The sequence below is a fragment of the Epinephelus moara genome, chromosome 3 (assembly GCF_006386435.1).
Source record: "Epinephelus moara isolate mb chromosome 3, YSFRI_EMoa_1.0, whole genome shotgun sequence".
Lineage (NCBI taxonomy): Eukaryota > Metazoa > Chordata > Actinopteri > Perciformes > Serranidae > Epinephelus > Epinephelus moara.
This window is the reverse complement of record NC_065508.1, coordinates 3,184,695-3,211,717: the sequence shown is the minus strand read 5'-3', so window position 1 is coordinate 3,211,717 and position 27,023 is coordinate 3,184,695. Positions and strand designations below refer to the sequence as shown.

Sequence of the window (27,023 nt, the reverse complement as noted above, 5' to 3'; positions counted from 1 at the left end):
ATTCGGTGTCAATATCGCTGCTTTAAAATTCAGTTAGAGCTGCGACTTTCTTCACAAAACTACAGTATATGACAGTGGTGTAATGTAATTAAGTATATTTACTCAAGTACAAATTTTAAGGGTGCTTAAGGCTTTCCTTTGCGTGCCACTTTATACTTCTACTTCACAATATTTCAGAGGCAAATATTCTGTTTTTGACCGCATTACATGTATTTGACAGCTTTAGTTACTTTAGAGTCATTGTTATAATGTAGATTATATAGATATATATATATCAACAACAAATGAATTATGATGTATTATTGCAGGCGCAGATTAAACTTTTTGAATCCCCAGTGTGACTTGCGCACAAGTAGCATTTTAAATGCAGGACTTTAACCTGTAACAGTATTTCTACATTGTACAATTATCTCAGCAAGACCTGAGTATTTCTCCTACCAATGCCATTTCTTTGTGTGAAGTGGAGGTGCAAACACTTCACTTGGCATTTTAAACCTTGTGCTAACAAACTCTAGTATAGTTCAATGGTCCAGTATTTAAGTGCTGCAGTACAGAGAGTACTCAATGGATCTGATCTTAGCCTGAAACTGAGAGGTTGTGGCAGTTTTTCCTGTTCAGGGATTAGAGCAATGTCTCTTAGGCTTTTACTGCTCATACTTTAACTACACGCTCATGATACTTCTGTACTTTTACTATTGATACTTTGAGTACATGCAGCTTATAATACTTAAAACAAGTCGACATGGATGAAGTCCTTTAAGTGCCCAAATTTGAACATCAACTCCACCTGCTGAGGGCTTCATGTTTTCTTTAACACTCCATTTTAATTATTTAAATATCTGTATTGCTGATTGCTGATCTGTTCTGTACGACATCTATTGCACGTCTGTCCGTCCTGGAAGAGGGATCCCTCCTCAGTTGCTCTTCCTGAGGTTTCTACCGTTTTTTTTCCCCGTTAAAGGGGTTTTTTTGGGGAGTTTTTCCTTATCCGCTGCGAGGGTCATAAGGACAGAGGGATGTCGTATGCTGTAAAGCCCTGTGAGGCAAATTGTGATTTGTGATATTGGGCTTTATAAATAAAATTGATTGAAATTGATTGATTGTATTATTTATTGTATTTAGTTATATTTTTTACTGTCTGACAACCTGCTTTTTGACAGTTTCAGATCTTCACTGTCTTTTAGTTGCAGGCAAATATTAACGCCACAGCCAAATTTCAAACCAAATTTGGTGCAAATTTTAAGCAGTTTTCCAGAAACGACATGCAAACGAGAATGTGAATGAATGCTTGTGTCCATCAATTTAATAATTTCAATTTATCTTTAATAATTTTGAGGTATGGTCTGGTGCTCCGACAACAACTTTGTGAAGGTGTCACTTTGGGCTCTGGGTGACAACATGTCTCACTATTTTGTGAGTTTTTACAAACCAAACATTCAATTAATGTATAAAACAATCAGCAGATTAATATAAAATCAAAGTAATCACAAGTTAATACTTCAAAATCAGCTCCACTTCAGCCAGCTACAACAGTAAAATCCTGCCTTTACGTTAATGCATGAGTAATTTTTAGTTTTGTATTACTTAAGGATCTGAATACTTCCTCCGCCACTGATGTTACAGCAGCACATTAATGCCCATGGTGTCAGAGTGACATGTTTAACTTGCACATACAGTGTGCATGTACTTTTGGCCTTGTTATGTAGAAATACAGTTTTTACTTCACATGTTTTCACCTTTCACTTGAACTTAAGTAATAGTTTTTGCCTCCTAAACTTAGCCCAGTTGGTGCAACTGAACATTGTGACAGAGTCTTACAAAACAGTCTCCACGTTGCTGCGTTGCATCAAACCCTCACAGGAAATACAAATAAAATGTAACGATGGCAGCCCGTCACACACTGACACAAAGGATTCGACGAACACTGCATCTGTTTGAAAAAAGATTTTGTCAAGGACGAATTTTAAAAAAAGAGAATTGTTTCACCTGTTGCAAACATATCATGCCACATCACCTGTATATCTTGTATCTATGTGTTCAGTGTGTTACAGTCAGTTTACTTCTGCTTTGTCACACCAAGTCAAACAACTTGCAAATTTAATTCTGAAGTGCTGATACAATATCCAAGGCCAACATTCTGATACAACAGTAAGTCAATTGTATCTCTATCAACTTTGCAGGAAATACTTTTGGGTGATAAGAACGGTCCACAAGAGAAAGAAAGCTGATCTAAACTGACACAAAATTATTTAACATTTTTGAGCTGCTCAAGAGCAAATTTGATCGTCGCAGTTAGAAACTGATTCCCCAAAAACATTTCAGTGGGACAAATCTGTGTCTGATCTTAAAGGAGAAAGTGTTTTCAGACCTTCACTGCACTGCACTTCCTTCAATATCCTACTGGCTGGAGTCAGAGTGAGAACAGGTGACGTAGGGTCTTTCAGGAAATAGTTTTCAGTCCTGTTTAATGTCTTAATAAAGATTAGCTTTTGACAGGAAACAAGACAAAGGATGAAAATGGACATTGTGACTGTATCAGATCTTAAGATTTTACATTTTAAGCTTTTAGATTTTTCTCTGATCCAACTAGAGCTGTGCACTGAACAGAGAACAGACCGATGTCATTTCTTCTCAACAGGATACTGTCAGCACTTTGTGGGCTCTCCATCTTTCCACTGTTGTTCGCGTTTGATCTTAGTAATATGGGAATCTAATTGTAGTTTTTAAAAGCTCACAAGCAGACCAAAAACTAAAAACTGTATGGCAGAAAAAATGTAATGTTTGTCCAAAGGGTGGGGCCAGAAGAAAGGCCATGTTGTCACGGTGGCCATTTTGGGATCAGTTTGTCAGCTGTGCTTTGAGTTGAATACTTAATGGTGGCATGTTAGCTAACACATGCTATCACAGCTACAGGTAACATGTTAAGGTGTGTGAAGATCTGACTTTTGTATGTTAGCATGCTTACATTTAGCTAGCCTGATATCAGATTTAATTCAGTCTGATGTCAACTGATGAAATCATTTCTGTAAACGGACATACAACCTGCGCAGCTGTGTCCTGCTCATTTATAAAGCTGAAACAATTTGTCAGCTAAATAATCAGATTACTAGCAGAAAATCGGTTGGTACTTCTTTTTATAATTGCTTGTAATTTTTTAAGCAAAGATGTGACACTTTCATTGGTTCTAGATACTCAAATGTGAGAGTTTTCTGCTGTTCTTCGTCATATGATTGTTATGTTTTATTAATCTTTGGGTTGGGGACTTGTTGGGTAAAAGTGGGTTTTGAAATGTCACTTAGGCTTCTAGGAAATGACAACTTTTTTCAGCAGATGACATAATAATGAAACTAACTGTTACTGCTAGCATGCCTCATGTAACACATGCTAACACTTGCATGCTAATGTGCAGAATGTTGCTGTTGTTGGACTTCTGCAGGGGGCACGAGATGAAACATCAGACAATCACCGAAGTCAGTAGAATTGATCTTGTGGAGGACATGAATGTTTTTACAAGATTTCTTTGCAATCCATCCAAAAGTTGTTGAAATATTTCAGACCTAGGTGGTGAGCAGAGTGACTCACTGTGAGCATGAATACAAACAATACCTTGACTTCTCTTATTTCAAGTTAAAGGCCAGTAAAATGTTGTTTGTTGACACGGTGTTGTAATCATACTGTTCGACAGACATTAAAACAAAGTAACAAAAAGCAAACGTTTCAATACATAAAGAGGTAGTCTGAAACATCAACATAAACAAACTAACATTTAGTGACACAAAAACAGTCAGAATGAACATTCAAGTGCTCCATTTGTAAATGTGACCTGCATAAATATGACATCAGGAAGGTGCTGTTGAGTTTAAAACAAGTCTTTTCTAAATGTAATGTCACCTTCAACCTGATGATTCAGTGGGTCTTTAGTTAAGGCTCTGGTTTCCAGTATTTTCAGTCAGCACCACCAGTCTGCGGGAGGTCATCCTCATCTTCGTCTTTGGCGCAGCTTCTTGACTCGCTGCTGTTTTTTGAAGTCAATAAGGCAGTCAGTGGCCTCCGAGATCGGAGTAAAGGATCTTATGGGAGAGTTACTGATCCTGAACGCTGAAACCCCGCCCTCCTCCGTCTTGTCCTCCTCTTCATCATCATCATCATCCCGCAGATCAATGACATCTCTAAAAGGAAGCAAACACACAAGAACACAAATCCAGTATCAGTCAGACGTCTTAATGCATTTTAAATACAGTTGTCTTTCTCTGCTCTCCATCTGCAGCAATAGGCTAATGTGCATAAAGCTTCTACTAATACTTGGCAACTTCACGCAAGTTTTTCACAATAAATGTCCTTTTATTTTAAGCCTTAACTGTAAAACCTGAAGTTGTGATGATGACATTTGCAATTTGCTAACGCTGCCAAAATGTACTCACTTTATTTCTCCTGCAGCTAGATTTACATATTATGAACTTTCAGACTTCAAAGTCATTTTAAAATGTTTCATGGACAAAGCACATTTTATGATAGCTTTAACAAAACTTGATAAAGGGGAAATGTGTGTTGCTTTGTGCGTTTCTACAGTAAACCCTAAGAAGTCATGGCGTTTGGACTCAAACATAAAAATGTATTAGCATAGCAAAAATACTTCTTTATTGGAGTATTGTAACTCAAATCACAACGTCACAATTTTTCTAAGACGTCTTTACCCTGGTTGGAGTTTGGATCCAGACGGCCCGGCCTCTGTGAACACAGAACAACAACAAGTCAGTCATAGAAAAATGAATCAACTGAAGTTTGACTGATGATTTTTTAACGCTGATATTTATGTTTTTTTAAGCCGTAGAACAAGTCTGCTCGTAGACAGTGATGTGACTGCATCTAAAAGAAGTTCCTGAGGTGAAAGTTTTACCTGTTTTACCAGAAAATAACAGATCAATATCAGAACCCTCTCTAACAGAGGAGTCCACCATCAACCTGTCAATCATCAGTGTCACATCTTCATTATCAATTCATCAGATGTTTTTTTTAAATTAATACATTAATCATTGTTTCTTTTAAACGACAGAAAAGTTGATGTCTTCAAATTGCTTGTTTTTACCCATCAACCATCCAAAATCTAAAGTAAGGGAAAAGTAAAAGAGGAAGGCAATCAAGTTTTCAAATTTTAGAGGAAAAAAAAACAGAGAATCTTCAGTCTATTAAATTATTGAAATGACTAATCACTTATCAACAATCATGTTACAGATTAAATTCTTGTCAGTGGACAATCTGATTAGTTGGAACTCAGTCTTAACTCTGAGCTTCAGGTGAGATCAGTTGTTCACGCCTGACTCTTTCAGCTAACACACAGCACTTTTACCATGAAACAGGAGGAACGAAACTGGGATGCTAATATGCTAAACTGAGATGGTAATCATGGTTAGCATTATACCTGCTAGACATCTGCATGTTAGCTTGCTGGCGTTCGTTCAAACGTTTCTGCTAAACAGCTCCTGGCTTAAGAAAAATAATCTTACCTTATGTAACAAGGTTAGGTCTCACTCCCTCTTTACTTAAGCTCTGCTTTCCTAAATTCTGTTTCTCTTCTCATGTGCTAAGCTCAATTGCCAATAAGTGATTTCATTCACTGACAGGCTCAACCGGCTCTGACGCCGATTCAACATTTTGAATCGGCTAAAAAAAAGTCGACAAGAGCCGTTGAGGGTCAATGGTGCAGGATATGACATGAACACGAGTGCAAGAGGCTCACCGATGGCCACCAAACACTGACCAACAGCCAGCCGTCGGCTTGGTGTGTCAGGGGCTTTAAAGACTTCCAAACTCACCTGAATCTCTGCTCTCAGTTTGCTCCAGAGCCGACAGCAGATTTCCCCTCTGGAAGGTCAGAAAAATAGAAATAAACACTCTATATCATCAACAAAACAGATGACATCTGATACATAGAAAAAACAAAAATAAAAAGGGTTGATTGGGTTCAGTGTGTAACAAGTCTTACTGCTGCAGTCTTTGATGCCCGCCGCTGGATGCAGAGCTCTGTGTGGCGGCTGTACTCTCTCAGAGGAACAGCTTTCTGACAGATGTAACATTTCTCCGGGTTCCTGTGGAAAACATCACAAAATTTAAAAAATAAATGAATTAAAAAGAAGTTTGAAAACATCGGGCTGTTCCCGTTACATACGACAGGTCATACCTACTTACTTGCCAGTGTTGGGGGGTTCTTCAGTCTCTTCAGCGGTCGCCTCTGCTCTCCTTGTTCTCTTCCTACGAGGCTTCAGTGACGCTGAAAAGAAGAGAGAGGTGTCATTTCAAACCAGCAACATTTTTTCTTTTTCATTAAAAACTGCAGTTTACATCAACTCTAAAAAATATCAACACCACAGAGACAGTTCGACTCTACTAACTCGAAGAAGCTAAAAACATTCAGATGGACAGACGGTTGAAAAGTAAGTGGTACTGTTATGTTTGTTTGTTGTAGATATCTTGCAATACTTCATGAAAAATATAAGAAAAAAATTACAAATCACAAGATTCCTCCTGATTCAATGTGTTTCCTGAGCCTTTGTTTTCAAATTTTAGTTGACCAGGAATTCACCTGGCTCCAGAAGAACATATTTTTCCAATGACTCCAGACAGAAAGTCTCCTTCACCTCCTACACCATTAAATTCGTAATTAGTCTGTCATTCCATTTGCACGCAAAACAACACTGGACTCAACATGAAATTTATTACTGACTGATTATTGAACATTCTTGTGTGTTATTTGTAACTATGGCCCAACCAATACTGAATTTTTGGTGTAGAATGGTCATTTTCAGCATTTGCTGACAGCCACTCAGTTTGAAATAATTGAACAGTCAGAGCAGACAGTGAGCTGTCAGATAAAGAGCTGCAGGCGACAGGCTGGACACTTCTAAGTGACCTAACCAACCCTGTTAGCTTTGGAATTTAATAAGAAATGTTGCTAAACAGGCGCTTTTGCCTTTCGCTTTGACACCAAATTGTCCAGAATCGTCCTCTCCATTCCTGCGCTGCAGCTGTACCCTACTTGTCCTGTCTGTCAACTCTATGTCATGAGACAGTGAAGTGAAATCTGACCCCTGCTGCTGTACGGAGCAGACACTTTTGGTTTTTTATTGTTGCGTCCGTCATCCGGCCAACAGCTGTGAAACCAGAGAACCAAGTGTCTTCTAATGTCTCACAGGTGTTAAACAAAATAAATTTTCTGTCACCTTGGAAGCAGTTGTTCTCAGGCCTCCTCTCATCAACAACGGCCACCTCGCCATCGCAGTACGCAGCGTGCATCTCGATCTCCGTCACAGGGAAGGACCCCTGACAGATGGGACAGTCCACTTTGGCTTCAGGGCTCTGAGGGACAGTGGCTGGTTCCAGTTCAGGAGAAGTCGACCTTGGAAGCACCCGATCCTTTATCTCCTCCACGTCTAGATCCTCCTCCTCGACCTCCTCTTTTGTAGCATGTTGCTCTCCAGCATCGCTGCTGCTAACGGGGATGTTTCCTTTCATCTTTCTGTCCTCTGGGGCTGAAAACAGTCAAGCAAACTCATTTTTTAAGATCATTCGACCATCACACAACCACACCGGTGATAAATGTGTCAGAACAAACTACAAATGCAGTTTTCTGATCTATTTGTTAACCCTATGGGCCCTAGGCCTTTTTTGGGGTATTTTTACTGCCTTTACTTTTAAGCTCATATCACAGTCATTATAAAGGCTACATACACATGCTATATCTTGGGTTTTTTTCAGGACAATCTGGGCTATCCAGATTTGCCATCATTCCGTGTCCTTCTATGTACCTGTATTTTATATTAATTTTTATATCAATGAAAAACAAAATCTGGTTTAGTAAATTCTAACATTTTTACATGTATCTCACCATAGCAAGTTGGAAGTTGACATATTCTGCCATATATGAAGAGGGGAGACTCTCTGGAATCTGGCAATATAAGAACCATGATGCTGGGACATTCTGTCACTTCACAGCTGTCCAAAACATGTGGTTTGTGCCAGGCGGACATGATTGCCAGTATTTTTTCATTATTGCAAGAAATTCCATTGACTCATTCACAAGTCAAAAATGTGTTTTATCTGAAAGAAACATGCAATATTTACATCTAAGATAATAGAAAAATAGTAATAATATTATTCCTCACTATATGAAGTGACATTAACAAGATCTGTGTAATGGATTGTAAAGAAATTCGTCAGGTTTTTATTTTGTAGACAATTGACAATTTCTGTGCGACCCTTCATTCGCGAGTAATCCATCCAAGAGTAATGTGTGTGCAAAGCTGTATGAAAGCTTTGTTATACATAATTTAAGTGTAACTTTATAAAGCTGGAAAGCTGCAGTTCCGCTGTTTCACGTGATATGAGTGGTTTCTCGCTATGACGAACGGTTGTGGAGAAAATCCATAGAGAAGAACAGGTGTGAATTTGGACGCACTTTGCGTTGTTCGGGCCCATAGGGTTAAGCATGCAGCCTTACCATCCACCTCCACCTCCACCTCCATCTCCTCCTCCTGCAGCTGATTCCCGGCTGGAGAATCATCTTGAAGAATCATCTCGACCTCCGGCAGCTCTGGACTCTTTTTACAGTCAGACTGAAATCCCAACTGGAGAAAATGTCAAAATGAAAGAGGAACAAGTTGTGAAATAATTGAATATAATTGCAGCTTTATTTTATGTGAATCTCTGTACTGCTGACAAACTAGATATTATAAAGAACTGTTTCACTCCTGAGTTGACTCTTTACAGCAATATAAAGTGTTTTATAACTTGTGATTTGATCAGTTTCTTCAGGTCAAAGACAGATTTTAATATCCTCTGACTTTTGACCACTTGCAAGACGATCTCATAAAATTCAGGAATTTAATGATGTTTTAGAGCACTGACTACAGATTATTCAAACTCACCTTTGCTCCAGTGTCCGTGTCTATCATCAGATCTTGCGTCCTGTCATCATCGTTGTCACTCAGTTGGGTTTCTGTTGTTGCAAACCAGAGAGACACACTGACTGTTAGCAGTTTGGTTTCTAATGAAAATAGGTCTCATAGTAGACGCAAGTTTCCTCGCCTGGTACTACTGAAACGTTAAGATAAAGCACCAGGTTCAGAAAACTTTCTCTTGTCATGAAATACACCTACTGTACACGCACAACTTGTCACTATACACTTATACTAAGCTGTTAAACATCACAGTATGAACATATTTGTATTAGCATTGTTGGAGGGAACCTCAGAACTATTAATTTAATTGCCAGCAATGTCTTGACTGTAGTTGCTGTGCATATGACAATTAAGAACTTGAACTAAATAACAGTCCAAAGAAAATGTGGAGCTTCAGTACCTGGACAAACCTCACAGTCATCGGTATCCACTTGTCCTTCTTCCCGCTTCTCCTCCTTCTGCTCTTCCTCTTTGCTCTCTCTTTCCTCCACTTCCTCTCCATCCTTCTTGTCTTCTTCCTCTTCCTCTGCCTCAGCTGCAGGACTATCTGCTGCATCACACAGTTTTCTGCCTCTCAGTTTGAGACCTCGCCTGAAAATGTTCAAATACATAAACAGTAGTCGTCAGTTTGGACGCAGCATGAATCAAGGGAGGATAAATGTTTAAATAAAACATAAAAGGCAAACTGAGAAATCTAAATTCATCACACGTCTACAGACCTCACTAATTTAACTACTCATTTGTGTTACACGTGAATATTTTCATCATGACTTTGCCGTTTTAAAAGTTGTGCACTTGGTCATTTTGTGTTTCTCTGCACAGATCAAGCTACTTAACACAAAATTAAATCAGCGACTATCTTGATATGTTTTATTATATTTTTAAGCAAAATGCCAAATATCCAGCTCTTCAATTGTATGATTTTTTATTTAACATATTTATCAGTATTTTTTTCATTTCTGAAAATTAAACTGCTGCTTCAAATCTAACCAACAACTCAGTATTTAAGTTTGTGCTTCAGTCCTGTTTACTGATTTTATAACCGTTATAAACTGGTGACATCTAGTGGCAAAAAGACATCACTGTTGCTCTGCTGTACAGAAAGTATACTGTTTAGTGTTAAGAGTAAGAGCTATTAAACTGCAAGCATGCAAAATAAAATCACTCAATTTGTCGATGTAGTCAGTATATACCCAGAATGCAACAGCAGAAATACTGCAACAATTTTTTTTAATGCTATCTCACTTTTATTTAATGTTTCAGTGTTTGATCCTGTGTGACCACGAAGGCTAACAGACAACACATTTATCCATCGTCCAAGAGGAGCTGTTAAAGTTCTGGCATGTTTTACCTTCGAGGAATGAGGAGTTGAGATTCTTCAGCAGGCGACTCAGGTGAAGGAGATTTCTATAAAAGAACAATAATGCTTGTTGAATCTCTAACAATTAATTTCATTTAAAATCAGATACAACAGCTTTTCTATTTGTTAGTGTTATGCCCTTTGTCTTCAGCTCACAGCACGAAGGAACAACATACAAGTATTTCACCTTCTAGGATCGGAAAAAATGTTTTCAACAATGTAGAATTTTGTGACGATGTTTGGGGTTAAGGATTTTAAGTTAGTCCAACTACGAATAATACAATCAGACTTCTCTTCACTGGTTGCTGGTGAAGCGATGACAGAGTAACTAAGTACAGTTACTCCGCTTGTACTTCTTCTCCACTACAATTTATTGTTGTACTTTTTCATCATTACATCTATCTGACAGATATGTTACTTTACAGATCAGGATCGTATGTGAAAAACAATAGGATCCGTTTCTAAAATACAATACACAGTTAGAGAGAGTTCAAATCTAGACTTGTAACATGTCAAATCTACTAAAACTGTAAATGAAATAGTTAAAACTAGCTCAACCTCCAACAGCTGCAACAGTAAAATTAAGAAGTATGCAACGTCAGACCTGATTGCATCAAGATCCTGTCCAGCTAATAAATAAATAAACAAACTATTAAGTCCATAAATACATTAGTTAACGATATAATAATGAATAAATAAAATCATTATGGTACCTCTGGCTGTGGCATGATTGCCTCCCCCCACTCAGCCTTCCTCAGCAGACACCTCTGAGCCTGCTTTAGACTCTTCTCATACACTTCCATCTGAGCCAGGATCACCTGACATGACAGACAGACGGACACATGAAAATGTCAGAAATTAAAAATCTAATTTATTCTATTTCACTGGATTTTGTTGTTTGTATTACTGAGTAATCTACATGCTTAAAGGAGATATTGCAACATTTCAACAGTTAAAACAGAGAGAGGCAGTAAATCCTCACATTTGAGAAGCTGCAACCAACGATGATTAACCAGGAATTTTTACTGAATCAATCATCAAAAACTCTTCAGTCAATGTTCCAATCAATTCATTAGTGGATCTAGTCTTTAGAACACTCTGTAACTAAAAAACATATTCATTATTTACAACTGGATGAAACATATCTTCACCTGTGTGTATTTGTCTGGGTCCAGGCCTTGTGGACAGAAGGGAACCCCCCAGTAGTAGTGCACCGTTGACCCGCCTGCAGGCTCCCCAGACGGGGCAGACATGGAAGAGGAGGAAGGTCTGAGTGTGGAAACATACAGAGTTACAGTGAGCAAAAGACACCATTCAACTGACAAGTATGCAGTGGTGGAGTGTAACCAAGTACATTTACTCAAGTATTTTGCTTAAATACAAAATTTAAGTGCCTGTACTTTGAGTCTTTTCCTGATGCTACTTTATACTTCTTCTCCAATACATCTCAGAGGGAATTATTGTACTTTTTACTCCACTACATCTATCTGACAGCTTTAATTGCTTTACAATTTAAAATTTTTGCTCAAAAACCCAACAGTTTTACACAAGTACAGCTTAAACTAGCAGTCAATTAATCAATCAACAGAAAATTCATTGGCAACTATTTTGATAAACGTTCAAATAATTGTATATATTACACAGTTCCTGCTTCACAAATGTGAATATTTGCTGCTTTTCCTCTAAATTTTTTTAAATAATTGTAACATATTTGTAATAATGTTGGGGTCTGGGTGGTTGGTTGGACAAAACAAACATCATGAAGGTGTCTCTTTAGACTCTGGGTCATGGTGATGACATCACTCAATATTTTCAGATTTATTACAAACCAAACAATCAATCAATTATTGAAGAAAATAATCAGCAGATTAAGCCATAATGAAAATACTTGGTTAATACAGTCAAAATGAACTCCACCTCCAACTACAACAGTAAAATCCTGCTTTTACATTAATACGAGATCTAATCCAATCTAATGATATAATAAACAACAGCATGACAGTCACAGGGGATATTTTTCTGCTTTTAATCCAGACAATCTAACACTCACATGCCTCTAATTAAGTAATATTTTTAACACAGGACTTGTAACACAGTATTTTTTAAAGTTTCTTAGTACTTTTACTTACAAGGAGGAGAGAGGACTTCTGAAATAATTTAAGTTATCCATTTCAATCATAGAACTAACAACTTGTAGGGTGTTATTACTCAGACAAAAATACAGAAACTTAGATCTTATGTTTTTGTGTGTTTTCTGTACCTGCAGTTAATCCCTGGAGAAGCTGCAGTCACATGGTTCAGGGAGGCAGCCTGGCTCTCTGCCTGATGAACAGGTCTTTCCTCTGGGAAGACTGGGCTGGGTGAGCCCACCGGCTGCAACAGAAGGAGGGAGGAGCGGTGAAGACAGGAATCAAATATGCTGATTTTCCTTTTCATTCTTACATTTCAGACCAAGTGAATTAACTTAACCGATGGCGCAAAAAAGGAAATAACATAAAACATAAAAGTGAGAGAAGTGGAAGTAAAGACTTATCTAGAAAGTACTGCCAAAGCATGTTTAAACTTTAACAGTTGAACTGTAAATAAAATAATAACTACGGCTGGATTATATGGACAAAATATCAAACCTGGAAATGTTAAGTACTGTAGTTTTTTTTAAAAATAAATGATTGAAAATGACCATTTTTGCTTTAAATGAATTCTGGTCTTGCAACAGTGAGAAAGCCTGTACCGTGACATCATCATCGTCTTCTGACCAGTGTAGCGTCATATCGCTTGTCAGCTCCATCTCAGCTGAGTTTGTGTCTTTGTGTTCTTCATTTGGCTCTGCTGCACCATCTAAAAACCACAAAACACCCAGAAACCAACAGGCTCTGATCACACTATTCCTGGTAGATCAGCACTGTAAACATTATCATGTGAGCTCTGGACAGCATCATGATGATCACTGACATCAAATTAGAGATAATACACCCACAGAGATAAGAGTGTGTGATGCTATACAGTACCTGACTGAGATGACTTGGTAAACCCGACATCTTGATTGTGAGCAGTCTTGCTGTCCTATATTTTTCAAAAGCAGAGAGAAAAAAGGCTTTAATCAAATTTAAATTATATCAGACTGCTCACTGCTGACATGCTGAGAATGAGGCAAAAAGACTTTTCTTCATTTTGGGGGTTGAATAAAATACTGGATAATAATAATAATGCTGCAGAAGAGTGTGATTCTTTGTACTGGAGTTCAAGATTAGACTAGATTAAACAGGATTAGAGCTACACTATTAAATCAACTAGGCGGTTATATTAGCCAAAACATGGGTAAAGCCAAATATATCAGCCGATAAATCATAAAAAGTTGCAGAAAAGAAACGTCAAAGAAATATTTTAGGTCAGTTAGAAACAGCATCCATCTAAACAGTCCACCTGAGTAAGCAGGATGAATAAGTATCAATAAATAAATTAATGTATAAATAAATACAAGAATAAATACAGAAAGAAATAAGTGCATGAATTTGTAAATAAATAAGAGTAAATGAACAAATAAATATGGAAATAAGTAGATAAATGCAGTAAAAAATAAAAGTTGATACAACTAAGCATCTTAAATTTATTTATTTTTTTACATTTTGTATAACTTCATTTATTTATTTTTGTATGTATTTCTGTCTGTATGGTAATGTGGTAGAAGGTCCTAACTGTCTCCATTAAGTTCTTTATTTATGCATTTATTTATTTTTCTATTTATTCATTCCTGTAATTATTTACACATTAATTTATTTCCATATTTATTTCTGCATTTCTTTATTTTATTTCCATATTTATTCATTAATATTCCTGAATTTATTTACACATGCATTTATTTCTGTCTTTATTACAGCATTTATTTATTCCCGTATTTATTTAAACATTTATTTATTTATACTTTTGTCATTTTTTGTCCTCCACACCAGAGAACACTGACAAATTCATTCTCCTGCTCAGCACGTGTCTCTGACTCAGTCTTTTAAAAAGCACATTTCAGGGCAGCTTTTCAACACTGTTGGTTTTTTAAAGTAAAAAATCCAATTTTTTTGGGCTGATATTTTAATGACAAGCACTTTGTCTGACACCTGAACTCACCTGCCTCAGACTCTGAGAAGAATCACTGGTAGTGGTTGAATTCACTTTGCTGGCTGAACCTCTGAGACCTGCAGCTGAGGGACTTACACAGTGTTGCTGCTCATCAAGATGATTCTTTTGTTGTTGTTGTTGTTGTTGTTGTTGTTGTGGAGTCCCGTCGAACACGGGGCTTGTACAACGGTCACTACTCTGCTCAGTCTGTTCTACGTCAGTCTCTGAGAATACAGGACTGTTGCAGGTGGCTGACTTTTCAGAGAGAGGGAGGTTTTTGCAATTGCCGGTGCTTCTTGGGAACACTGGACTCTTGGGCCGACAGGACGTGGACCTCACAGAGGGGGTTAAACTCTCCTGAGAAGAGAACATGAACCCTGAGTTACAGACACTGTCTTGGGCTTTGCAGGCACTTGAGGACTTCTCATGCTGAGTATTTTTGCCAAATACTGGACTTTTAAAATACTCAGGACTCAGCTGCGTCTCTCCATCATCTCCCTGATCAGTCTCTGAGAAGACGGGACTCTTAGACAAAGTGTGGTTACTGGAGCATTTGGGACTTTTGGGAAATGTTGGGCTCTTGGGTTGAGCAGGTGGAGACTTTTGAGACGAGGTCAAACTGTCCTGAGAGCACAACACAAACCCCAAGGTCTTGCAGGTGTCCAGTAGGTCCGGGTTTAGCCGGGGGATGAGAACCTCAGCTTTGCAGCCAGTGGAGGGGAAGACGGGAGACTTACGGAGCTGACAGTCGTCGATCTGGGTTGAGTCACAGCTCTGCGGTGAGTCCGGAGGCACCAAGACACACTCGGAGCTGCAGGGTGAGGCCTGAGAGTAGATTTTCTGAGTCTGTGACAGGTCCGGCATCTCCAGCAGAGGACTTCCTTCTTTCCTTTTCCGCTTTTTATTCCTGTCATTACTTTCATCTCCAGTTCTTGTTGCTCCTGGGAATACAAAATATGCTTTCAGATTCATGGGAGTGTCAGCAGCTTGATTTGATTTGTTGTCTGATTAAATGCCAGTGATATATTTTTACTATCCTGTTGTGTTACTTCAGCATAATCTAATTTAACTTGTCAGTGTTGGTGCTAAAGAAACTAAGCATTGTATGATATTCAACAATATGACTAACTCAGCGGTCTTCAGTGAGAGTGACTCACCTCTGTCCAGGTCAATGTCTGGTGTGCAGACATCGTCTGATGTTCCTTGATCGACGACAGACGACGTCTTCACGCTTGAGTACAAGAGTTTCCGTCGAGAGTTGATCCTGAGAGAAGCTTCAGCATCGACAAGCAAGTTCTGCGGGCACAGTTGTGTCTGGCTGACCATCTATGAGAGAAAAACCACAAATGGCTTCTGTATTAGCTGTTTAGCTGGAGACTGTATTAACTACTTCAACCAGATTGGTGCAATTTGGAACAAAAATCACAGCCTCTTTTCAGAGTCATAACACAGAGGCACCAATAAAAAAACAGTAATAGTTGTCTGTACATCCACAGTTCTTTGCAAACAGGAACAGCTAATAGTTAATTCAGCAAATTAGCCAAAAATGTAAAGAAATATAGGCAAAGAAACAACTTGGTAGCCCACAGCTAACTCACCAACTCCATGGCAACATTATACTCCCTGCTAGCATCCCCCCAAAGCATTATGGGTACTGTAATCTTAACCTGTAACCTTAGTAAAAAAAAGTTATTGAAGTGATGCTATATTTATTACATTACTGAGACTCAGAACGTCCCATCAACACAGTCCTTATATCTCTGGAAGAGATATAAGGACTGTGTTAAAAACCTGTGGACATACAGCCAAATAAAATTGGCCACAAATTCAAACCACTTAAACCTTAAGAGTAAGTTCCACTTTTTGACTTAGTAAATTACATATCACTTTACCATTCTATCTATTGATCCATGTCCCATTTTTTAGGGTTTATTGCTACATAAGGTTTTTTTTTTTGCTTTTTCCAGACAAAATCCACTCCATTGTGTAGACTGAATGGTATGTGAGCGTGCAACTGGGAGCAGAAGTTGTACAAATCCTGCAGTAGTAGTAATACAGGCTCAACCACTTTTAAGATAGTAGTTTACATTGTTGATTAGTGTTATAGTGTTTGTGGCAAACTGACACCATCCATTTCATCCATTCATATCCACTTTTCTGTCACTCTCCACTGCCTCTGCTGCTATGACATCGTGCAAGAAAAAACAACACTACTGTTAAACAGAGACATGTTTCTGTTACTTAGTCTACCCTTAAAAAAAACACAATACTATTCTGCAGCCTCAAAAGAGAGTCCTCCCTAGAGCAATGTCAACAAAAACGAAACATTACGAAATTTATAATGGGAGGATAAAAAAAATTCCTCTGTGCTCACACTCTCTTGGATGGCTTTCATCATGGCCTCTTCCTCTTGCTGCAGTCTGAGCGCAGTAACGCTGGCTTCCTGTTCACTCAGACGCAGAGCCAAGTCCATCATCTCCTCTTCTGTCATCTCTGAAAATAAATAGACACTGTGTTAATAAGTCAAAGTCAGGGTTATACACTGTTTAGCACAGTTCATAAAAATCCTGCCTCTTATATTGATCTCACATTAGAATAATACAGTGACTTATCATCACAATAAAACATCCAACATCATTTATCATGCATAGTGATGGTGTGACACATATAACTAGCCTCAACATCAACACAGTGACTCTAAGAATACTGGTGTTTCATTTTTTCAGAATTATTTGTAGTTATATTTCTTTCTTCATCTTAAACAGTGTTCGTGCTACACAAACTACAAACAAACCTACAAAATAAATGTCAATGTTTGGTGATTATTTTGGTTCCCTCCATGTCATGTACCTTTGGGTTTGGATTTGTTTTCCCTCTCTTTCTTGCGTTTTTCTCTTGTTGACGTCAGAAGTGATAGTGAGAGCTCGTCCTGGAGGAACAAACAAAAAGTCAAAGTTTTAGTGCCAGCAGTTCCCCGAGTTCGTGGAAGCCTCCGGAGTGACTTTTGGTCCTTTTTAAACACCTTTTTTAGCTGAAGAATTCAACAAAGTGCGTTCAAATTATCATTCAGTTATCTCTTATAGATTTTACATCAAGCCACAGCTGAATCATCAGATCTGATGTTTAAAAATATATTTGAAGCTTCATTTAACTACTAATTTGATGAAAACACTGACTAATCCCTGAGCTGCATCTGCTGACATGCTTCAGAACAAGACACAGCTTCAGTGATGCTGTACTTCTGGATTTAGATCCATAAACCTATATTTATCTCATTTGATAACTAATGTTCACATGTATTTACAGTCTCATCTTGGTTATCGAGAGCTTCGTCCTCCTGTGAGTTTTCGTCAATCTGTTGGCTTCCAGTGGGAATGTCGCTGGCATCCTTGAGTACTTGCTTCCTCCGAGCCATTCTGGGCTGCTCCTGAGAAACTCTGACCAGAGACACACAAAAAAAACTTCAGGAATTACATATCAAAACCATATCATGCAGCAGTTTTCAATCCAGCTTCTTCACACAGCAGTTCCTGCAGGATGGATTTGTGGGGTACTGGTCAATTTGTGGCTGTTGTGCTTGTTCTGGTTTATACCTCTACAGTTTGGAAAAGAAGGGAAAAAATCTCTTTAAGTTTCAGTTTGTTCACACATACAAAGATTAACCCAGGGTCTGGTCTCTTACAAGTCAAGTCAGGATTTATTTCTAGAGCATGTTTAAAACGACGGCAGTCGACCAAAGTGCTGCACATAGGGGGTACAGAGTTAAAACAACATCAATAACAAAAATAAAATAGATGTAGAAAACAACGATAAAAAGACAGAGCAAACAGTGCAAACATTAAAATAGACATTAAAAAAACAAAACAAAACAACAACAACAACAACTTGAGATCATCGTGCTCAGGCTGAATGATACGCCAGGTGGAAGAGAAAGGTTTTTAGGGAGGATTTAAAAGTCTCTAGGGACTGGGAAGATCGAATGTGAAGAGGGAGGCTGTTCCAGAGCCTGGGGGCAGCCGCTGCGAAGGCTCTGTCACCTCGAGACTTTAGTCTGGTTTTTGGCACCACCAACAGTAGTTGGTCCGAAGACCTTAAGGTTCTGGTTGGGGTGTGGCGCAAAAGGAGCTCAGAGAGGTACAGAGGGGCCAGACCATTAAGGGCTTTAAAAACAATTAAAAGGAGTTTAAAATCAATACGAAAATGGACCGGGAGCCAGTGGAGGGAGGCTAAGACTGGCGAGATGTGGTCGCGCTTTTTCTTGCCCGTGAGGAGGTGAGCAGCAGCGTTCTGGACGAGCTGTAGACGGATGAGAGAGGACTGATCCAGGCCAACATAAAGGGAGTTACAATAATCTAATCTGGTGGTTATGAAGGCATGGATCACCCTTTCAAAGTCTGCAGCTGAGAAATAGGGCTTTGTTTTGGCTAGAAGACGTAGCTGGAAAAAGCTAGTTTTGACAACAGCACTGATCTGTTTAACAAATTTGAATTGGCTATCAAAAACCACCCCGAGATTCTTTACAGAGGAACGAATGTTGGGGTTCAGGGGGCCCAGGAAACAAGCTTAAGCCAATCACTTGTGCCTTTAGTCCACTGAATTGCAAAATGAAATGTAAAAAGCTATTTGCTCTTGGTAAGTCTACAGCACAGGAAAAAGCAAGAATGGCATTTTACACTTTTGTGTGTGTATGAGGATATTGAAACAAATCTGTCATTTAGAGGTCCTAATAACATTTTGTTTCCAGCAGCAGAGAACAGCTGCAACAATACAGTACCAGTGCAACCCAACTTTATCTACAACTCCTGCCTGAGCTTTTGTTACAAGTTGCAGCGTGTGTTATTTGGTAGACTTGTTTGTTATCACTGGAGCTCAGTGCTCCTCTCTGTATGGTTTATCAAAATATTTAATTTTCACAAGTAACATATCAAAATAGACAGCCGCACACTGAATAGACTTTACTGTGAATTTATTGAGAGCAAACAACGCGTTTCGCCTGTGGCTTCTTCAAACGCTGAGTGAACCTAAAGAAGCCACAGGCGAAACGCGTTGTTCGCTCTCAATAAATTCACAGTAAAGTCTATTCAGTGTGCGGTCGTCTATTTTTGATATGTTACTTAAGACGTTCCTGCGATCCACCAGCACCTGATCCCCTATATCGGCTGTGCAGAGGGAGTTTTGTTTACTATTTAATTTTCTCATTTGAAAGTTCATGTATAGTTATTCAGTAAAGTAAATAATAGGTAATTAGACACAAAATGCATCCCAATGCTTACCTTATCTCAAGGTGAACTACAAAATAACACTGTGAATTTGGCTTTTTTGTTCGTTCTGTCAACATAAGGTTATAAACAACATAATGTTGGGGATCTGTGAACTGATTCAGAATCATAGAAGATAAAAACTGCAATTTTTATGTGAAGTGATTTCCCCCAAATCCCCACTAGTTTGTAACAGAAGCTTTCTGTTGTCCATTTGTAGTCCCCAAGTCCAAGCTAAGACAACCCACTGCTGTCTATAGATCTCAAAGTGTAAATTCAGTGGAAATCCCTTTCTATATCTGTTAAACCCTGTGGGCAGCAGATTAAATCACAGCTTCAATAACAATAACAGTGATTTCAGACTATACATAGTAAACATAACCCTTAAACAGTAGCAAAGCTAACTACAGAGCGGAGCACACTCCTCATCCAGCCCCATCAGCCGTTGCTAACCTGATTTACCTGATGATGATAATTGTCCTCTTCTTCCTCTCATCTGTCCTGCGGGTCTGTGTGACAGGATGGCACGAGCTTGGACCCCAAACTAACCTGTGTGTCAAAATTGAAACAAAAGGGACGAGTGAGAAGCCTGAAGCGACTGGAAGCAGAATAATTCAAACACGGATGTTTACAGGCTGACTCACAGCTAGTTTCCTCAGTTAAAAATTCACTAGCTTACACAGCGCGAGAACGACGGTTGGTCGGGAAACAAACTGACCACACGAGACCCTCGAAACTACAAATAAAGTTCGTATTTTCGATTTTTTGTTTTATTAACCGAGTGGTTAAAGTACACATTAACTCCCTGTGTGTTTATTTGTTAAACAGCTACCTTAAACAATGACAAACCGAACAATATTCAGGGCAGAAACACTCACAGAAGACTTTTCCTCACTTTCGCGGCGCCATGTTTGTTTCTGTTCACGCAGTCACGTGACGTCTACGTAAGGCGCGTCATTTGCGATGCCTTCAGGGGCTGTCGGTCGAGGTCGCTTTGTTGCTTCCTGTTTTGTCGCTAATATCTTGTTTGTTGTGCGGCAAAATTTAATTACAAATGTAGTGGAAAAAACACGATAAGTATTCAGTTTCAGTTTAGTTTAATGAATAAGAGATAAATTAATAAATCCAGATCCAAATTAATAAAAAAAAATGCATAACAATGCCAGAATCAGCCCAGAGGCTATTTTCACCTGTCCCTTTTGAATAAAACTAATGTACATGAGCTGCACACTGACATTTGGGAAGTCTCCTCGGAGTGAGGACATTACACAAGGACATGCAATATCATTACTAAACCCAACTGCTTTGAAATCTGTCAGATCTTCACGACACACTACAGAGGTTATATGCCTAATACCTAATATATTTACAGTCTATGGTGGTGACACAGTGGACAGGCCTAGTTTTGTAGGAAAAAATACTTCATACATGAAACTGCTTACAACAAGGTCTGTGGGTTACCCTGAGTAAGTGGATATCATTTCTGGTTCCCTGATTTTTTTAAGTGCCATCTAGTTCCATTACATTTGATAAAAGGAACACATCTCGACAACCAATATCTCCAACATTCAGCAATTCACACCAAAACAATCCACAACTGCAGATTGACAAAAGATCTACATTAATTTCAAAATTCATCCTGTCATCCTTTCTATGCATGTCCACAGGTATTTTTCAAGCTTGTAGATAAACAATTGTGAGGTGGTTTGCTCAGTGGTAAGGTGGTTGTAATGCAAAACAGTTCAAATCCTGCACATGGTGTGAATCTTTGCATTTTCCTGGATAACTTTTGACACTTTTAACATAGTACCCTTCAGCGATAGACTGCTTCACCCAAAGTGTGTGAAGGGACGCTATCACAGGTCCTTCCTGCCTGCTGCTGTCAGGCTACATAACCAGCACTGCACACAATAAACTGCACCATGGTGGACACTTTAGGGACACCATAATAAGCATAACTGTCCCCCTTGTTGTTGTTGATTTGCACATACAATTTTCACTTTGCACTAAATATGTTCACTTTAATCCGTTGCTCACTTTTTATCCACTACTCATTATTCTTATTAATATTATTATTATTATTTATTTTTATTTATTGCTGTTTCTTGCTTTATTTATTTATTTATTTTACTTTTTCTGCATGCCTAGTTTTTCAAATTTTTAAATTTTGAAATCTTTAATCTGACTCCTTCCTCTTGACTGCTGTAACACTGGAATTTCTCAATTGTGGGATCAATAAAGGTGTATCTTATCTTACCTTATCTTATCTTATCTTATAGTAGCACTATTTGTGTGTAAATTAACAGATATTGGATACATTCTAGATGTTGAACAAAGTAAAGGTTCAATACAAATGTAGTCATGTGAAACATGTTTTCACAGAAGGCCATAAGCTACAAATGTTTCTGAAAGTAATTTATATACTGTACGTCAACAGAGCTTCAGATAACAATGAATAATTTTAAAGAACATCAAGAGTTTTGTTTCTTGTCAGTTAAAAAAGAAACAAATGCTTGTATTCAGCTGGGACCCCAATAAATGCTTCTTTAAAAATGTTTTTTCTTTTCTGAGTAGCATCATCGTAAAATCTCTTTATACATTTTTTTGGGGGGTAAAGGACATGTTTATACTGTGTCGTTGGATGTTTTCCACAAATGCGCTTATTTTCATAAACAGTACAGCCATCAGTTGATGTTCTTGGCCCTTTACTTTACAATGCCATTACCTCATGAAATGTTTTGACACTTAAATGATACTTTTGTCAGTCATATCCTTTTTATATTATAGTGGTTAATACAGTCACTCCAACATATTTTACTGCACTGCAGGAGTAGCTTTTTTGTCGAAATATTGAAGTGCCAGCCTTGTTGTGAAATTGTAAAAACTCCTAACTTCATATGGACCAGTCAGTACTGCCATCTAGTGCGCTGTTTGCATATAAGACACCTCTGAGCAGAACCAGGTCCTTCCACAGGAACACTTTTCTGTGCTTTATACATGAAGAAGAAAAAGGAAGTATTGCCAAAATCTTATCGTGCCCATCACGTGTTTAAGGAAGTGTGAACAAAATGTGGAAATGAGGCGCTCTAAAGTGTCAAGCTCTCATCTTCCACACTTTCTCAGACAATAGATTGCTGAGGATGTTTTTAGACCAGATGGAATCTGTGTGGTACATTAACATGTTTTTTTCATTTTAAAAGCCCCTCCCTTACAAAGGACAAAAGGTTCAAGGTCTTACCACACTGCAAACCTCATAATCACAGGTGTTTGTATGGCCCTTGACACACACACACACACACAAAAATATATATAAATATTCGTCAAACCTGTTTTCTTTTAACATGAAGGTCTTTTAATAAGGACAATTAATTTGATGACCCAGACACTGAAAATCCAAATGTCTTTTCATGAACTGTGTCATCACCACTGACACATTACAGTCAGTTAATTAGCAGCATTGGCTCTGGATTATGGAAACAAAGTGTGAAAATGATCAGAGGAACAGCAGATCTGAATAACTGGTAGAAAATTAAATAAACAAAAAACCATGACTGTACATTTGCTGCTTTATATCGTTTGTACACTTTGTGCAAGCGCTTGTATGAGCAACATTTTAACAGTGGTTCTACAGTCTGATCAGCACTTTAGAAACTGTACAATGTTAAATACCACGACACAGACTCGATGACAGTTCACTCTAACAGCCATCCTGGAGCAAATCCAAACTGCGTCACTGAAGACGATGATAGTTGCAAAGCCCTGCTGAGTAAACAGGTCTTACTTTTATGTGTCCACATTCAACACATGTTGAAAATGTATGCATTTGTCTAAAGCTCAGTTGAGGTGAACATCGGCCTCCTTGAGGACTTCCTGTTTTTGGTGGAAGTAGTCTCTGAACCAGGAAATGTGTTCTTTCTTCTGCTGGACTGTCAGGTAAGGGTTTCTGGACAGACCGGCCACCACGAGCTCCATGAAGTGACGCACTGGTCCCTGACGGGGAAAACCTTCCTCCAGGTGTTTCTCTAAGAAGATGTGCTCATGGAACGGGACACAGGCTTCCTCCTCCAGGCCTAATGTAGAGCAATAAGACAGTCAGTGTGTCATGTTCTCCTCCTCTGTGCATCTAGCTAGAATACAGCATTTATTACTCACCAGCTTCATTGTTGATTGGGTACTGCCACATTTTTCCCTCTTTGGTCCACTGGATCATTTCCTCAAGCCTGTTGCGGTGCGTTTGGTTGGCCGAAAGAGACAACTGATAAGCAAAGTCCATGTCCCATAGAGTTGGTCGTGCTGAAAATATGACCGCAGCACAGGCATTAATGAAGCTCTCTTCTCAGTACAAGTTATTTCTAAGGACTAAAAATAATCTAGACTGACTCATCCACTGTATGCAAACAGCCTTAATACAAAAATCCTTATTACCAATTGCTGATTCAACTTTATCTTGATCAGTAGAGGGGGAGAAGATGTTGAGCCTTTTCCCTGAGAACAAGTTCTTCCTAAAAAATAAAACACAGGTTCAACACACAATCCATCTCCGAACCAATCTGAGTAAAGGTGTGACAGTGTTCACCTTCTCCGAATACCATCCAGCTCAGCAGTGATTCCTCTGTCGCTTGTGTATCCCCGCCCGTCTTCATCAAACCGGATCTGATTGGCCGGGTTAGCGCTCTGTCTGTTGGGATTCCTCCCCACTTTCATTTCAGCAATGATTTGTCTGAGAAAATATTATTAGATTCATGATTATTAGCTGAGCAATCTCATTTGACTACTCATGTTATCAACATTCCTATCCTGGAGACGTACCCGAGGTTGTTCATGTCCCCTTTCTTCTGAGCCTCAGCGATGGTCTCGTGCTGCCTCAGCTGCCTCAGCAGCTCAGACTCAGCCTGGCTGCTGTCAGGCAGAGTGGAGGCAGCAGCAGACGCAGCTGCAACCAGTTTGGGATCTAGTGTCTCACTAAAAAACACAATGTGGAGATGTTGGAATCAGCGAATGAAGAGCGACCAGGGCTTCAGATGCCCTCCCAAGACTAGGGCGCAAAGTAAGTAACAAGTGTAGAGGCACAAACAGCAGGTGAAACAATCAGACTTGAGATGTGAAAAAGCAGAAAACTGAAAGAACTTAACAAGACCATGATGAAAACCTTCAAACCCACTCTCACCTCTGTGATGAAGCGTCCTCTGTGGCCTTCTGAAACATGCTGATGGTGCTCTCCATGGCTGCTGGCTTTGACTTGGGTGTGGACTCGTAACTTGGCTTTGCTTTCAAGTTTTTGAGCTTCCTCTTAGTAGTTACTTCCACCTTCATGCCTCCAAGAAGGTCGAGGAGACTCTCTTTTCCGTTCTTAACTGCAGCAGGCTTCACTTCTTCTGGCGGTGCCACGACCTGCTCAATTTTAACATCCACCTGCTGCTGCGTGGTGCCTCCATCATCTGTCTTTAACACCACTGGCTCCTCCTCCTTTTGTTCGGCCATCTTAATGACTTGGCTGTCATCTTCAGCTTTCTGTGTAACCAAAGTTGGAGTTTCTGTGGGCTCAGCCTCTTTATCTGCATGTGTTATCTCATCTTGATTAGAGGGGGCAACATCGCTTTTCTTTTCACAGAGCCTGACCGAACTTGTGCTGAGGGCTTTGACTCCACCTCCATTTGCGACCCTGTGTTAGGAGCAAACAAAATTCATCATCAGAGGGATCATGATCATGAGGAATCTCAAAGTCTGAATAATATGACATTATAACAAAATTCAATATTAAAACATTACAATTATTTTTAGGGTGGGTGACACTGTCTTAAAATAATAACATGATGCAGCAGAGACTTTTGCAATATGCTATTCTCAATGATGTAGTGAAACACTGAAAAACACTTCACTGCTGACTGCAGCAACATAAACTGCATTGTTCGGCTCTTTGGTCCTCACGTCACATAATGACAGTGGTAAAAACAGTTGAGAAGGTCAATATACTGATCTCTTGTGCAACTACAGTAGAAATGTTGCTTCTAACTGTAATGTTTACACTGTCTGTTCTTACCCAGTGAAATATTGAGCAAACAGACAGTGTATACAGATGACACCACGGTGGCTTTTTAATTTGATATTCGATTTATGATCAGAATATTCTCAGAAATTTGTCGTGTCGTAGGACGCAGTGTTTCGTATAAACACAAAAATACAAAACGCTTCACCAAACAACAAAGTGGATCCAGTGCAAACAATTTAATCACTCCCGTTTACATTCAGTGTTCGTCCCTAGTACACTGAAGCCTACTTAGACTCTAAGCTCTGATTCAGTAGGTTGACAGATTGGGGAATAAAAGAGTCCCTAAACCTGTTCAATCGAGCCTGTGGGAGTCTAAATCTTTCTGTGTGATGGCAAAAGTTGATATTCTTTAAATAATGTGAGAGGGATTAGATGTAATATATCAGCTAGAGACAGAATTATTTCAGTATATGTAGTTTGAAAGCTTGACTCAAGCTATCACCCACAGTCTTTGAGCAGATATGTGGTAGTCTTGCCAGTCTAGCTTCAAGGTGAAAAAGAGACAACTGTACCCTGCACTGATTTCATACTGCATGCTTATATGGACTGGAAAACAGTAGAACTATCTTTTCATTTGCTTCGTATGACCTCAGTCTCCTAAGAAAGGCAAATGCATTGTTGTACCTTGCTACAGATATAGTCTATATGTGCACTCCAGGATAAAGCAGCATCTCAAACATTATATTATTATGTAAATATAATATTATGTTTTTATATGAATGAAACTGTGACACTGTCTGTGAGATGTTAAGTTCTCCTGTAACACAGTGGTGAATGAGATCATCTTCTCTACATTCATATTATTTTATAGTAGTAACATCATATACACGTTACCAAGGAAACGACCTGTCAATCATGCAAGTGATCCTCTCGAAAAAGAGTCAATCAAACATGTCCCGCCCCCATGAGTGCAAGTTAAGTAAGGTGATAGCTAATATCAGCTGTTCCCTTTCACAAATATATCAAAACTAATAATTAATAATAATAAAAAAGACATCCCTAACAACACAGTAATTAGCTGATTGTTAGTAGCTGATGTTAGTCACTCTGTGTTTCATCACGTCACGGTCACTCACACCCAAACTCACCTGAACACTGGAGCTGCAGCTCTGTCACATCTTGCTGGAAACACACACGACTCACACACACTGACTGAAGACTTTCGAGCCGTTAACACAGTCCGGAATAATAATCTATACATGACTGCTGCTTGCAATGTCCTTCCACGCTCCTGACGTTTGTCTCCGTTGCAACAACATAAAGTCACCCCTCGAAAATTCGGGAACATTGGT

General features: G+C 38.9%; 2 protein-coding genes across 2 annotated transcripts; both read right to left on the bottom strand.

Annotated features, from left to right (window-relative positions):
• Positions 1–1,290: 1,290 nt before the first annotated feature.
• uimc1 (ubiquitin interaction motif containing 1) lies at positions 1,291–20,609 on the bottom strand. Its single transcript, XM_050041132.1, has 22 exons — positions 20,561–20,609; positions 20,145–20,231; positions 17,729–17,861; positions 17,275–17,353; positions 16,799–16,917; positions 15,582–15,750; positions 14,434–15,365; positions 13,323–13,377; positions 13,046–13,152; positions 12,575–12,687; positions 11,466–11,583; positions 11,028–11,132; positions 10,306–10,361; positions 9,355–9,545; positions 8,922–8,992; positions 8,495–8,621; positions 7,218–7,526; positions 6,187–6,268; positions 5,984–6,086; positions 5,814–5,862; positions 4,695–4,728; positions 1,291–4,169 (listed from the first exon to the last, which is right to left on the bottom strand). The coding sequence occupies exons 3-22, from the start codon at positions 17,837–17,839 to the stop codon at positions 3,980–3,982; spliced, it is 3,120 nt and encodes a 1,039-aa protein (XP_049897089.1). The 5' UTR covers positions 17,840–17,861; positions 20,145–20,231; positions 20,561–20,609; the 3' UTR covers positions 1,291–3,979.
• Positions 20,610–23,230: 2,621 nt separating this feature from the next.
• On the bottom strand, positions 23,231–27,000 carry mrps31 (mitochondrial ribosomal protein S31). The gene is made up of 7 exons (XM_050041137.1): positions 26,820–27,000; positions 24,850–25,344; positions 24,492–24,644; positions 24,259–24,402; positions 24,108–24,184; positions 23,835–23,975; positions 23,231–23,752 (listed from the first exon to the last, which is right to left on the bottom strand). The coding sequence occupies exons 1-7, from the start codon at positions 26,930–26,932 to the stop codon at positions 23,517–23,519; spliced, it is 1,359 nt and encodes a 452-aa protein (XP_049897094.1). The 5' UTR covers positions 26,933–27,000; the 3' UTR covers positions 23,231–23,516.
• Positions 27,001–27,023: the final 23 nt, after the last annotated feature.

Bases quoted from the DNA above. Each gene is read 5' to 3' on its own strand.
- uimc1 (XM_050041132.1), bottom strand. From the start codon at position 17,839: ATGGCTCGGAGGAAGCAAGTACTCAAGGATGCCAGCGACATTCCCACT. The intron at 9,546-10,305 runs GTAAAACATGCC...GAACATTTTCAG, and splicing joins CAACTCCTCATTCCTCGAAG to GCGAGGTCTCAAACTGAGAG. The intron at 6,269-7,217 runs GTGACAGAAAAT...TCTTCTTTTCAG, and splicing joins TGAGAACAACTGCTTCCAAG to CGTCACTGAAGCCTCGTAGG.
- mrps31 (XM_050041137.1), bottom strand. From the start codon at position 26,932: ATGTATAGATTATTATTCCGGACTGTGTTAACGGCTCGAAAGTCTTCA. The intron at 24,403-24,491 runs GTACGTCTCCAG...ATATTTTCTCAG, and splicing joins GGGGACATGAACAACCTCGG to ACAAATCATTGCTGAAATGA. The intron at 24,185-24,258 runs GTGAACACTGTC...TTTATTTTTTAG, and splicing joins CTGGATGGTATTCGGAGAAG to GAAGAACTTGTTCTCAGGGA.